This window comes from Tetrao urogallus, assembly GCF_951394365.1.
Source record: "Tetrao urogallus genome assembly, chromosome: 6".
Lineage (NCBI taxonomy): Eukaryota > Metazoa > Chordata > Aves > Galliformes > Phasianidae > Tetrao > Tetrao urogallus.
In genome coordinates this window covers 49695331-49707633 of record NC_136819.1, presented here as the reverse complement: position 1 = coordinate 49707633, position 12303 = coordinate 49695331, and the positions used below count along the sequence as shown (strand labels likewise).

Sequence of the window (12303 nt, the reverse complement as noted above, 5' to 3'; positions counted from 1 at the left end):
AGCCCACCTTGCCATAGCAGAAGTACATATACCATCAGGTTACTGACTATAGTAACCTGTATGCTTCCCTCCACAGGTTTTCCATTTACTATGCAGCAATGCTTCCTGCCCAACTGTGTACTCAGAACATCACAGCTTTACTTCACTGGTTTTCTACCTAAATACTCTCAAGGATGACAGCTGTTCTTAAACATTACTACAAAATTTTCATTACCAAACGGAGGTATGCTCCTGCATTCACTGATGCTAGATATGAAGGAATTAGCTTTTGGGCTGAGGATCATGAGAAATAAATTTAAACACACCATAATTTTTATTTTTTGCTGTGCTGATATACCACTGATTAAGATGGAAGCACCACTGAATTCAAGCTAGGAAATCGCTTCAGTACAACATCAAGACTAATTCAATCTTTAAGGAAATTAGCAGCTTGCTGCTGCTCACACACACATGTGACTGCACACACTCCTGCATACCTCCATATCAGGAAGGGCTCTGAGAGCACTGAAGAGGGTCATGGTCTTTCCAGAACCTGGTGGGCCACAGAGTACCAGAGGTTTGTGTTCTGCCAGCCAGGTATACAGCAATGCTTCATGGCGAACTGTATCTAGGGTTGGTACTACAACGTCAGGAGCTGCCACTTTGTGTGTCTCAACTTCAATCTGAGGAACCTTGGTTTGCCATGGCACCCACTCACCCGTAATGGACACCTAAGAACACAACCATCAGAAAACACCATCAGAACTTACAACAGGAACGTCATTCAACCTTATTTAAAATACATGCATGTTTATAAACCAGAGTATCTTGTGGCATTGACTTTGATGTGATTATGGGAACACGCAGCTTAGACCACTGCTCTCTGGAAAGTCAGAAACTGCAGAACTTAAGATTACCTAGTGTTTTATTCTCCATCTTCATCTTCAAAATCTAAATCAAGCTTCCAAGACTACAAAGCAGCAGTGTTTGCATAAGACAAGTTTTACCTCATAGTCAATTATAGGAATGTTGGGTGCAGTTGGCAGCGGAACAGCGGTAATTCTCCTAATGTATTCTCCAAGCTCTGCTCTCATTTTCAGACGGCTGTCTCCAGAGAGAGACCAGAGTATTGCATAGACCAAGTACCTCTGTAGGAAGCAGCAAAAGAAGCTGTTGTTCATACAGCAATAGAACAGAACTTCATGTACAATAAATAAAGTCTAGCTACTATTCTGACACATCAAAGACAGAAATCACGCAGCAGCGCAGCATCTTCACCTGGATATAGCGCTCCAGTTGATCTATCTGCATTGGGAAGTCCGGGTGGTTGGCATTGTACTGCGCTACGTTACGGCAAGCTTGATGCAACATGGAGAACAGAGAACCAAGGCAGCGCAAACGGGTGAGATCCATAATATGCTCCAACTTGAAAGCGTGTTCGAGTGCTTTGGTTACAAGGCCATTGGATGTGAAATATGGTTGCATTATAGTTGCAGCATCTCTCTGTATCTGTTGGGGGGAGAGATAAGCACTACTCAAAACATTTGGTTTGCATTTGACAACCAGGAAGTAATTTTGTTTAAAGTTGGAAATGCTTCTTATTTTAACGTTCTTTTAAAAAAAGGATTTAACAAGAAAGTCAGCTTTTCTATGAGAAGCTGACACAAATCTGAAGTAAACCAGGCTTCTCATGATACCTGCAACATTGGGGATGCTGCTTCTTCTCCTTCATCTTCTTTGCCCTTTCGCCTTCGCTGAGCTTCCTCCTCACCTTCATCCAGAGGAATGCTTTTTAGCCTCGCCAGGAAGTTATTGAATATCATGTCTGTACTGAGGACGTCCTCACTGAACCAGACCATACCACACCTTGACACAGTAGCCAAAGTGGCATATTTCAGATCCTGTACCTCAAACATGATACGCACCTGAAGAACACAAATTTAAAACAGATTTTAAAGTTAAAAAAAACCCACAACCACACAAAACAACAACAGACAAAGGAACTCCCCCCAAAACCCTGAAAAATTACCAACCCCATATCTACACCTTGTTTTAGAAGTCAGCGTGTACTTAGCCTCTGAAGAACCAGCAGCACTGAACTCCTATAAGCAAAATTCATCATTACTGCCTTCTATCCTAAACTTTAATAGAATGCAGTGAATTGGTCTCACAGGGTCAGAATAAACCTAACACAAAATGTTGGGTTCCACCAGAGCTCCGAACTCCTGCAGACCTGAGATGAATATTAGCCTGCTTATGGAGGAAACAGGAATGGCAACAGCACAACACAAGAAAAAAGCATCAAGTTTGTATGAAATCAAGTCACAAAGTCACTATAAAGAAGGAGCATTACATTTGGTGGAAGGCTGAGACGTTCTCCATTTGGCAGAGTCAGCAGTTTGTTGTCATCCAGAACAGAGTTCAAGTTCTCAACCCATTCAGGGTCTACATCACCATCGAAGATAATCCACTGACGTTTCTGTAACTCACCTCTCACATTGTCTATGATTCTGTAATTGAAAGAAACATTTATTGTAGTGTTACAGACAACAGTGAACAAATACAAAACGAGGCCAAGAAAAAACAGGGCACATATCTACTTCCCACTTTTCATTTGTGCTACTTATGACTCACTTTCTCAGGACATGCGTAAACAAGCCATCTGTCCATTCTCTGGTATTTGGATCCAAAGTACCATAGAGGTGATCTTTGCTGATTGCTTTTGGATCAATAATATGAGCAACACCTTCCACACCCTCCAGTCGTTCAAGAGCTTTCAATAGTACTCTCCAAGCCATGCTCTTTCCACTTCCAGAGGGACCCACCATCATCAATCCATGATTTATCTGTGTAATCTGGTACAACTGAAGAACCTGTGACAGAAAAAACAACATGTGAACAACTTCAGTAGTACTTTGAACCTTCTATTTCTTGCTCAATTAAGGTGAGAAAGTTCATAATAAAAAGGAATATTAAGTCTTACACATGCATTAATTCCAACTGCACAATGTTTTTGATTTTATGTTTACCTTTTCAACCCACATGCCACCAACTTCTTCTCCATCACCATAGGTAAGGTACATTTCCTGACACACTTTCTTAAGCTCCTCTCTCAGGGCTGTCATCTCCCCACGGTGATACTGCACTCCAGGGAATACATCAGAAAGGAGACTGAACAGCAACGGAATATCTTCTGCAACCAGTTTTGGTACCATGGTTTCACATACACTTTGAATCAAGATCTGCAGAGAGAATCATGTTTTAATTAAGGCTAAGTTTTTAGTTTTAGTTTAGTTTTTAATTAAGTTCACTTTGCTGAGGGTGTTCAAAAAGGAGCACTTCCCTGCAAAGTTCACTGATAAGGCACCAAAGTAGCAAGGTCTTGGTAAGAGCAACCATCAAAGTAGGACTCTGCCTTCAAACTACTTAATGAATTCCTGTTGATTTTTAGTTTATACAACTGTAGTTGCTTCCTCAATATGCTTTTGGAAATAACTAGAGAAGAACTGAGCAGCAATAAAAATTATGAATGCATTAGTCACATAAAAACAAATCTTTTACTGTTATTCATGGGATTCTGAGTTCAGCACCTCTTTCACTTAGTGCTTCTAAGCTATCAATTATCACCTCCTCTGAGTAACATAACTTTGCCAATTGCCAAACGCCGCAGGGCGTTTGCTTTGCTTAGTTTGCATCCTGCACTTTGTCACAGAAGAGTTCACACCCACGTCACCTCTTGTTCTGGTAAGTTCTCTGCAATTTCTCCTTCATCAACAACTTCACCACGCTCTTCCTTCTCCCGCTTTATCTTCTGAATCCTCTCCCTCTTCACATTACCTGCACTAACCAGCACACTCTTCAGTGCTCTCAAGCCAAAATCATAGTGACTTTGGGAGGACAGCTGTTCATCACAAAGCCTAAGAATCAAGAAATACAAAATATGGCTCTCAATAGAGACCAACACAACATTCAAGAAAATACATGCCATCGTTTAATTGCTATGCAGTGCTTAGTGAGTTGCATAGAACATCACAAATTAGAACAATAAGCTGTACAATGCAGCTACAGGAGCAAAACTTGACACTCACTTGAAGAATGGTACAATCTTATTGGCGAGCACTTCAGCTGTACGGAAACCTTGGGAGTACAGCATGACCTGGGCAATCAGCTGACGGTCTGGTTTTGTCATTGCCAAGCTACGGAACAACTTCTTCAAATTGTCAGGCAGATTCGATCTGCCTGCATAGCCAGGATTCATGGTGATGAAGATAGCCATGTCAGGGCTTACTTTGACCTGTTTGTTCAGCAGCTCACAAGTAATAGGTGTTGCAGCTGAAAAGAGAAGGAAAGCGGTTTCATTCATGACTGTTGGGAGAAATGTAACTGAGCAACAAAACAGCACAAAGGACGCTGAGGATGTTACACAACACTACCAGAAATGAACAGGGACATACTCTTGTCATAGTTGGGGTTGGAATGCTCTCGCAAGGCTTCCTGGATGCACTGAACTTGCTGTGAAACGGCAGACAGCATGCGCTCCTCCAGCCGGTTGAACTCATCAAAACAGCCCCAAGCACCCACTTGGCAAAGTCCCACAAAGATGCGTCCCATTGCCTGCACACAGACAAGAAAATTCACTGAAGTAGCACCATCCTTCTTGCCTACGCATAGGCAACAGGAACGGACAACAGTACTTTAGATAGGGCACCCAAAGCTAGGAGGAACTGCATTTGTACACAAGTCAGACTCTTTGTAAGAGCTGTAAAGAATTTAACTGACTTTCAGATATTTGCTGCTTTTTGTTACTACAGTCCTATGGTGCATTCACAAAACAGTGGAAGTATATCCACTGCCAGATGCTTTGCTTGTTGGTATTGCTAATGCTAGGTACTGTTCTTGTACTTTATCACAACAGTTACTGAATTACAAAGCGTTTCAGAAGAGCAAATGGGATGGACAGATTCTGACTGCCTTCTAAGCAAGACTCCACAAAATAAGAGAGTATGTTGGAGGTCTAAAAGCCACAGTAGTTCAAAATGGCTAAGAATCAGCTTTTCATTTTCTAATACAAGAGCCAGGAAATTGATTAAAGGTGCTCTTTTGTAAAGTGCACAGTAATGCAGTAGAGCTAGCTGGTAGAGAATGCTACAGGAACAAATGAATTCAAGGGGAGAAGTAAGTACCTGTAAAGATTCATTGAAACATGAACAGCAAATAACCCATTTAATCCTGGCACTTACTGATCCTGACACCAGTCAGAGGTAGGAAGAGAGCTAGGGGCAAGAATATCACATGCCATCCCTGTTCTTATTCCTCTCTAAGTTATCACTTCTTACCATTCCTTCTTACGGTTACCACTATAGGCTAAACACTGACAAAATGAACTCCTGGTCCTAAAAGAACGCAGCTGTATAGAAAAACAAATGAACAAGCAAAAAACACATACTTGCACTCCACCTGAGTCCAGGAAGGACCAGGATTCCTCATCTGTGTTTTGTATTTGTATTTACAGAAACTCTTCACAGAACTGCTTTACAGTTAACAGAGAAATTTCATCTGGTTCTCAGCTTGAAAACATTACTAATTTTACAATATCTGGGCATTTTTTTTTTAGTTTTGAGTCATCCTTCACACGCTGAGGCGAAGTCTACAGCTTTGCCACAAAGGATAATTTGGTAATCATGCAGCCTCAAACTCTCCTTGGTTCTTCATTAAACTAGCACTACTAAGAAAATTACTTTCCTAAAGCCAGTTCGTGTTCCTGCCCTTCTTATTCCCTTTCCTCAATTTACTACTGAACTACCAGCTCTGAAGAAAAAACTAAACCAAACAAAAACAGAAGAACATTGCCCCTGCAAACAATTTTTCACCCCACTTTTGCTTCAGGCATTTTCTGCTATAGAGCACCTGTACAACTACAGGTAACCTGCTCAGTTAAACGTTACACATGATCATTTCAAAAGTAAACACTGCTGGCTGTTCCGAAGAGATTCTTAGCACGTGTTACCAAAGACCACGTTCTTTTAAATTGAGCAGCTTACCTGGAAGTCAAATGTCTCATCACAGTTGAAAACCAACACGAAGCGACCCAGCTGATGTCCAAGAGCTTTAACAGATTCTGTTTTACCAGTACCAGCAGGACCTAATTTTGAAGCAAGAGAAATGTGTTTTAGTGTTGACAGTCTCATGTACCATTGCCTAACCACATCACCTGCCAGCATACCTATTCCAATGGTACTCAGTAAGGAACCTAAAATTGTTACAGATTCTCCCAAAAGACTGTTTTGTTCTTCAACATCTTAGTTAAAAACATTCTGAAACCTTGGACTAAAGCTATACACTCCAGAGCGTAAGAGTTCATATCTGAAGTTTTTACTGTTCTTCAGACCCAACGTACCAAATGGTGATCCTCCAAGTCTTGCCTCCAGGGCTTGCGTCATTGTCAGGTAACAGCGGTCAGTAAGAGGAGTCTGTACTAACTTATCCTGTACACCAAGGTACTCAAAACCATAGTTGAATTTGGCATTTGCCATCTGAATGGAGAGCTGTTGCAACACATCTGTCTGCTTTGGGTCAAAGTAGAACCGCATTTGGCTGAGCCACTCAAAGGACTTGGAGTTGTCGACCTTGCTTCTCAACAGTGATCTCGTAACATCTCTCTGGTGCACCAACTCAGTGATCTGGAAAATGAAGTAACCCTTCAGACTGCAGCAGTACAAGTCACTGCCAGTAAAGCCAGGAATTCTACAACTTTTCAGATCAGCACAGTAAACTGCCATCATTTAGAAATCACGAACTACCAACTACACTGTTTAAAGAGCGTTAATAGAAAGACAGAACTAACAATGTTGACTGCTCTGGCTAAGGACTTTCTTAGCTTTCAGCAAAGCAGCCTGGTCCTCCATTAGTCTGTTAATCCATTACAATGCTGAACAAGGTATTTCACTTCCCAGAAATTATGAAGACAATGCTCCCAAAACAGGTGAGATAACATCCTTTAAAAATCCAAAGGAATAACTCAGAGTGATTTTACTTTCTGCTCCCAACTCTCAATCTCTACTTAGACACAAAAGCATATAGTAATAGCAGCTTAATAAGGTATTTTACTTTGGAAAGAAGAAATCATTAACATTTACGTTTGGAACAGGCAGCTTAGTCTATAATATGCCATCACGTAGCAAAATCACAAGAGTTTCAAACCACAGCCACCTACGTGACCAGGGCTTGTTGCTTAAATTGCATTAAACATTTTCCTAGAGGAAAAAAAACAAGCCTCAGACTGATCTTTCTCACTGAATTATTACAGAGCCTCTCTTCCTAACACACAAGAAGAAAGGTGGTTTTTACTTACCAAGTGCTCCAGTTTCCTTCTGCGAAGAGGTGGCTGCTCCATCAGCACAGAGTCTGCCAGCACATTGAGCGTGACCTCAACGTTAGCTAGCACTGACTGGAGAGGACTGCTGTCCTCACCTCCACTCATACCATTCAGGGCCGACTCAACGTTTTCAGACCATGCAATCTGGGCTGACAGGACAACAAGCTGAGCCTGTGTAACAAAAAAATCCTCATCAGACAGTTTTCTTCACTGCAGTAACTAAGCTGCAGTATGCTTAGATGTTCCATGTTGATACCTGGAATTTGTCAATCCAAGAGATGTAGACTGTTGGATCAATTGAAGTTGCTTTTCCAAAGATTTCGACTTCAGTAACAGATTCCGCAAGCAATTTGGCAAGGGTCACTCTCATTTCTTTCTCAACCAGAGTGAGCCACTCATTAATTTTGGGATGTTCTGTGATGGAGACTGGGGTTTTGAACAGCACCTGGAAGAATGAGCTTTAAGTCAATCTATATTCACATACTTACAAAATTTTAATTAGAGAGAAACAATGCAGATCTACCTCCTCTCCTTCACGTGAGGATATGCCCAGAACCACGGAATTATCTTCATTGAGAATGATGCTAGAAACGCCAGCAAACATCTTCTTGAAGTGTTTCTGAAGCTTAGCAACGTTCTTGCTGTTTCCAATGATCTCAAGCAAATCTTCATCACCAACAAAGTAAAACCTAATAATTATTTAAAATTAGATCTGTATCAAAACTCCAACTATCACTTTTATTTATAGACATGGACATTTCACAGACAGACGCTACATGGGAGTAACTGACACTTAACTCTCCAGTACTGTAAAAGGGCAAGAACCATAAATTCACCAGAAGAGCGAGCTCAGTTCTAAAACCTAGCTTCAGTTCACGTAACAGCATCCACACAATACTGCATATGTGCTTCATACTGTGGAGCATTTAATTTACTTATCCATCTCTGAAACATCCACAGCAGTACTTGGGAATTCTCTTACACAGGCAGAACTTCCACTTTTGTATGTTCTCTTGCTAAGTCACTCATATTCTCTCATGTTAAGCAACAGAGCAGTTGATGACTAGGGATAACTCAGAACCAGTAACTTATATACTGGATTGTGACAGTTCAGATACTGTTCTTCGGTCTCCCAAATTAAGCAGTTCAGAAAACAATCTGTAAGTTAATAGAAATCAGCTGCAATGACTCTTAAACTTCTGAATCCCTAAAACCAGAAATTTCAGTTCCACTTCTTGAGAACTGAATTCAGTATTTTGAGGTCACAAATATACAGGTATAACACTTTATTTATACGCAGTACATTAAGACTGGCAGAGGCTTCATATAACAGTACCCTATTCCTGTATGAAACAGCAAGTTACTTTCTCCCACAGTCAGCTTCTTACCGAGGGAAAGAGGACCTCTCCCTTTCCAGGTATTCTCCCAGCGCCTTTTGGATCTTCCCAAGCAAGTCTGCCAGTCTCTCCAGTGATCTCTGCACACCTTGTATGTTGAGAACATCCATCACAAGTGGAGATTTGGACACCTTTTTCATGAGTGCCAGAAACTCAGTGCTGATGCTGCAAGTAAAATAACAGTACTTCAGTGTAAATTCACTCACTTTAGGCTGACAGATCTCCAAAGTTATTTCTCTAATTGTTGCAGCTACCCTATGGAACACAAGACTAAATTACAAAACCAGCTCTTCACTTATTTCAAAATACCACCACCAAAAAAAATACAGCTTCTTTGCAAAGTTAACTCCATCACTTCCACTGCTGAAGGCTGATTTTCTTCACTTCCTGCAAAGATGCATCGAAGTGATTCTTTGATTTGATAGAAAGTGTGTGGAATAAACATGGACAAATCAATGACTTAAAGCAGAGGAAGAAAACGGCACTTTAGGGTAACATGAAAGGCTATGGAAACAGATGTAAGCTTGCTTTTTGGTAGCCACAGTGCCAGAAAAATTCCAGAGTTAACTGACTGGAACTCAGAAAAAACACCTGAATTCAAATCAACCTTTAAAACTGCCTGTTACCCTTTTTATTACAAGCCTTTTTCTGTCACTGTTGTCAACGGGTAGTTTTTGCTTTATTTATTTGCTTAACGAACTTAAGTTTGCAGCAGGGTTGTAATCCAACCAGTCTGGGCATTTTGGCTTAAGAAAGTGCTACACTGAAGTTATGAAGTGGTAGACCTGTTCAGATAGGTAAGAAAGGAAAAAAGCAATCAAGAAGTTACCTCTGGAACCGTTGGGTCTCCACTGGCAGTAAGTGCTTGATGTCTGCACTACCAGTGAAGATACCCTCCAAGTAGACCCATCGCCTCTGGACATCTATCCAGACATCAAAGAGCGCCATGATCCGGTTCAGTTTATCTTCCCAGCTGAGGGCATCCTCCTCAAACACCTGAAGTTTAAATGGTACATGAACACTCATTTTAATAATACCAGGACCAGTACCTGTTAGCAGAAAACCACTTACGAGTAATAAAGTATGCATATGCAATTAATTGTCAACTGAAATACACGACAGGAAAGTCAGAATTCAATGAAGATTGTTTAGTTTTTCTCTCCCATTTACCTTGTAGTATGGTGACAGCTTCATAGCTGACACGCTATTAATGTGCTCTTTCACTTTGTTGAAAAGGTCATCCCATCCTCGAATCAATCGACATTTGTTCTGGTAATTGACCAAATCCAGTTCATAGGTGTTCCATACTTCTCTTATCTGAAGGGAAAGACAGGTGAGATAAGGCATCAATTACTTCTGCTTCAGCATAACTACAAAGTACAAATCTGTTAAGAATAATCAGATTTCTCTTTTTTATTCAAGGATTCTGAGTTCATGCTCTAGTTGTTATTAAAGATAGAGAATATAACACTACCAGCATTTTTAGAAGTCATTATTGAGGACTGCTCTTCCAAAATGATTCAAGTTTCATTACCAGAATCTTTCACAGCTTTAAGCTGTTCCGAAAAAACAGTGTTCCATGGAGTCTGCGCACTTCTATCAACAGCTTAGATTGAGTTTACTACTTAAGTGTCAGCTACAGTGTCAGAACAGCTTTGATTTGACAGTAAGTGCATACACAGAAGAGTTGCTACTAGCCTGTTTCAAGAACTCCTCCAAAGCCATTTCTCCCTGTGCCACAAGCAGTACATCTTTGACGATTGCTTCATTTCTCTGTAAATCAACGTCCCAGATCTGCCCCAGGGTCAGTTCTGAGACAACCCAGTTAACATGAAGCCTCTTCATCAGCTGTTTCCAGTGACGATCTTTGAGTGCCTCTGATTTCAGTTCAATAACTAACATGTTTATCTACAGAAGACAAGAAAGCAGGTTACTCCTTGGAACACGAACTACAAAACTGAGGCATTTTAGAAATGAGTGCAATTTACCTTCATGTAGCCTTTCAGAAGTCTCTGAACATACTCGTAGGAGGCGTACTGTCGCAAGCGGGCAGGGAAATTCTTTAGTTGGTTCAGCAGAACATCTAGGTTTTGTCGAAGCTGCCAATAACAAAATAAATATTTCTCTGTGCATATGACTGCATTCATAAAAGTAAGCATCTTATTTCAGAGAGGTTTATGTGAAAATGTGTAATCTACGGCACAGCTTTTTCAATGTTGCAGTTATTTGTGTAAGTTGGGTTGCTCTGGTGCTGAGAATACAATTTTATTTGTCCAACTGAGATTTAAGAAATTTTGTCACAGGCAGGTTATTTGGCTTAGCGTTCCTTTTGCTTTCTACCTCCTGAGCACTTAAACAAAACTGATGCTGTTCATCCAGCTGTAAGATGAAGTTCCCTTATTGAGGTCCAACAGCCTACTTAAAACCAGCAGAGCACACACACATATGCTCTCTGTATACGGTCCAACCTCATTAATGGAATCACACTGGAGAATTATGTAACTTGCGACAAATGCTGTGATTTTAAGCTTAGCATTTCAAGAAACATACTCGTGAGATGCATGCAAAGGTACATAAACAGTGCAACTGGAGTGTGACAACTGAGAACTTCTATCTCAAGAAGCCTAACTCTTAATTGACACACGCTTTCAGTAGTTATAAGGCTTATGTGTACAGCAGCGTAGTACCTTGCGAGGCTGCACTGAAACCCAGGGCTGCTCTTTCATCTGATCAATCTGCTCCCAGACCTTTGAGAGTTCAGACCAAACGCCTTTGAGATCTTGCAACTCTTCCAGGGCTACCTAGAGTAGAAAAGGAACCAAACATCAGCAATTAGTTTCCATTTCCTCACAGTCAATATAGCATGGGGGAGTTAGAAAGAACCTCTGAACATGTCAAAAACAATTAGTTAGCCTGCTAATTCAACAAGACTGCAACAGAAAGTGACCCAGCACAGATTCTTGCATTTTTTTGTCACCTAATAGCTTCACAAGAGTAAGGCAGTCATAGAAGAAATGATGGACAATCTTTCAGGCTAGAACTGATTGACAGTGGAGACTGCATCTTGATACAATTACTTAGTAATACAAGTCACTTTATAAAAGGAAGAAATAAATGGAACTGAACCATTTTGCCATGAGACTGACAAGAAGCTGTGTGAATAGGTTATACCTGGACACGTTCTTCACTGCCGCTGAGCAATCCTGTGTCTGTTAGTTCCAGAGCCTCCTTGGCCTTTGCACACTTCTCACGATCATCTTTCAGCCTCCCAAATTTTCCTTCATAAATGGTAAGAGCCTGAAGAGCCTCTTCTGGGCGCAAATTGCCCTAAAGTTTGGAAGAGATGTATTAACCCAAAAAGTTTGCAGTCAAGTTGAAGCTAACTTAAAAGCAAGGACTGAATACAAAATGTTGGTCTGTCTCTTTTTTTTTTCTTTTTCCCCATTTCCAGCATACTGATAAGAAGGCAAAATACAAATCCAGAAAAAGCCTATCCCACTTTTAAATGCAGTGTTTTGCTTTACTGAATATCACTTTAGGGAAGGCAAAAAA

General features: G+C 40.7%; 1 protein-coding gene across 1 annotated transcript in view; it reads right to left on the bottom strand.

The window, feature by feature from the left end:
* Nucleotides 1-12303, bottom strand: part of DYNC1H1 (dynein cytoplasmic 1 heavy chain 1) — a gene marked incomplete at both ends in the record, with an annotated part of 42379 nt that overhangs the window by 19414 nt on the left and 10662 nt on the right. The window contains 22 exons of the mRNA XM_079537008.1: nucleotides 477-710; nucleotides 987-1127; nucleotides 1258-1488; nucleotides 1677-1904; nucleotides 2333-2489; nucleotides 2614-2852; nucleotides 3009-3221; nucleotides 3713-3896; nucleotides 4068-4311; nucleotides 4434-4593; nucleotides 6021-6121; nucleotides 6377-6659; nucleotides 7331-7525; nucleotides 7611-7799; nucleotides 7878-8043; nucleotides 8743-8916; nucleotides 9581-9747; nucleotides 9922-10068; nucleotides 10450-10659; nucleotides 10740-10850; nucleotides 11439-11552; nucleotides 11923-12078. Of these exons, the coding sequence (XP_079393134.1) occupies nucleotides 477-710; nucleotides 987-1127; nucleotides 1258-1488; nucleotides 1677-1904; nucleotides 2333-2489; nucleotides 2614-2852; nucleotides 3009-3221; nucleotides 3713-3896; nucleotides 4068-4311; nucleotides 4434-4593; nucleotides 6021-6121; nucleotides 6377-6659; nucleotides 7331-7525; nucleotides 7611-7799; nucleotides 7878-8043; nucleotides 8743-8916; nucleotides 9581-9747; nucleotides 9922-10068; nucleotides 10450-10659; nucleotides 10740-10850; nucleotides 11439-11552; nucleotides 11923-12078 (4044 nt within the window). The remainder of the gene's footprint in view (nucleotides 1-476; nucleotides 711-986; nucleotides 1128-1257; nucleotides 1489-1676; nucleotides 1905-2332; nucleotides 2490-2613; nucleotides 2853-3008; nucleotides 3222-3712; nucleotides 3897-4067; nucleotides 4312-4433; nucleotides 4594-6020; nucleotides 6122-6376; nucleotides 6660-7330; nucleotides 7526-7610; nucleotides 7800-7877; nucleotides 8044-8742; nucleotides 8917-9580; nucleotides 9748-9921; nucleotides 10069-10449; nucleotides 10660-10739; nucleotides 10851-11438; nucleotides 11553-11922; nucleotides 12079-12303) is intronic.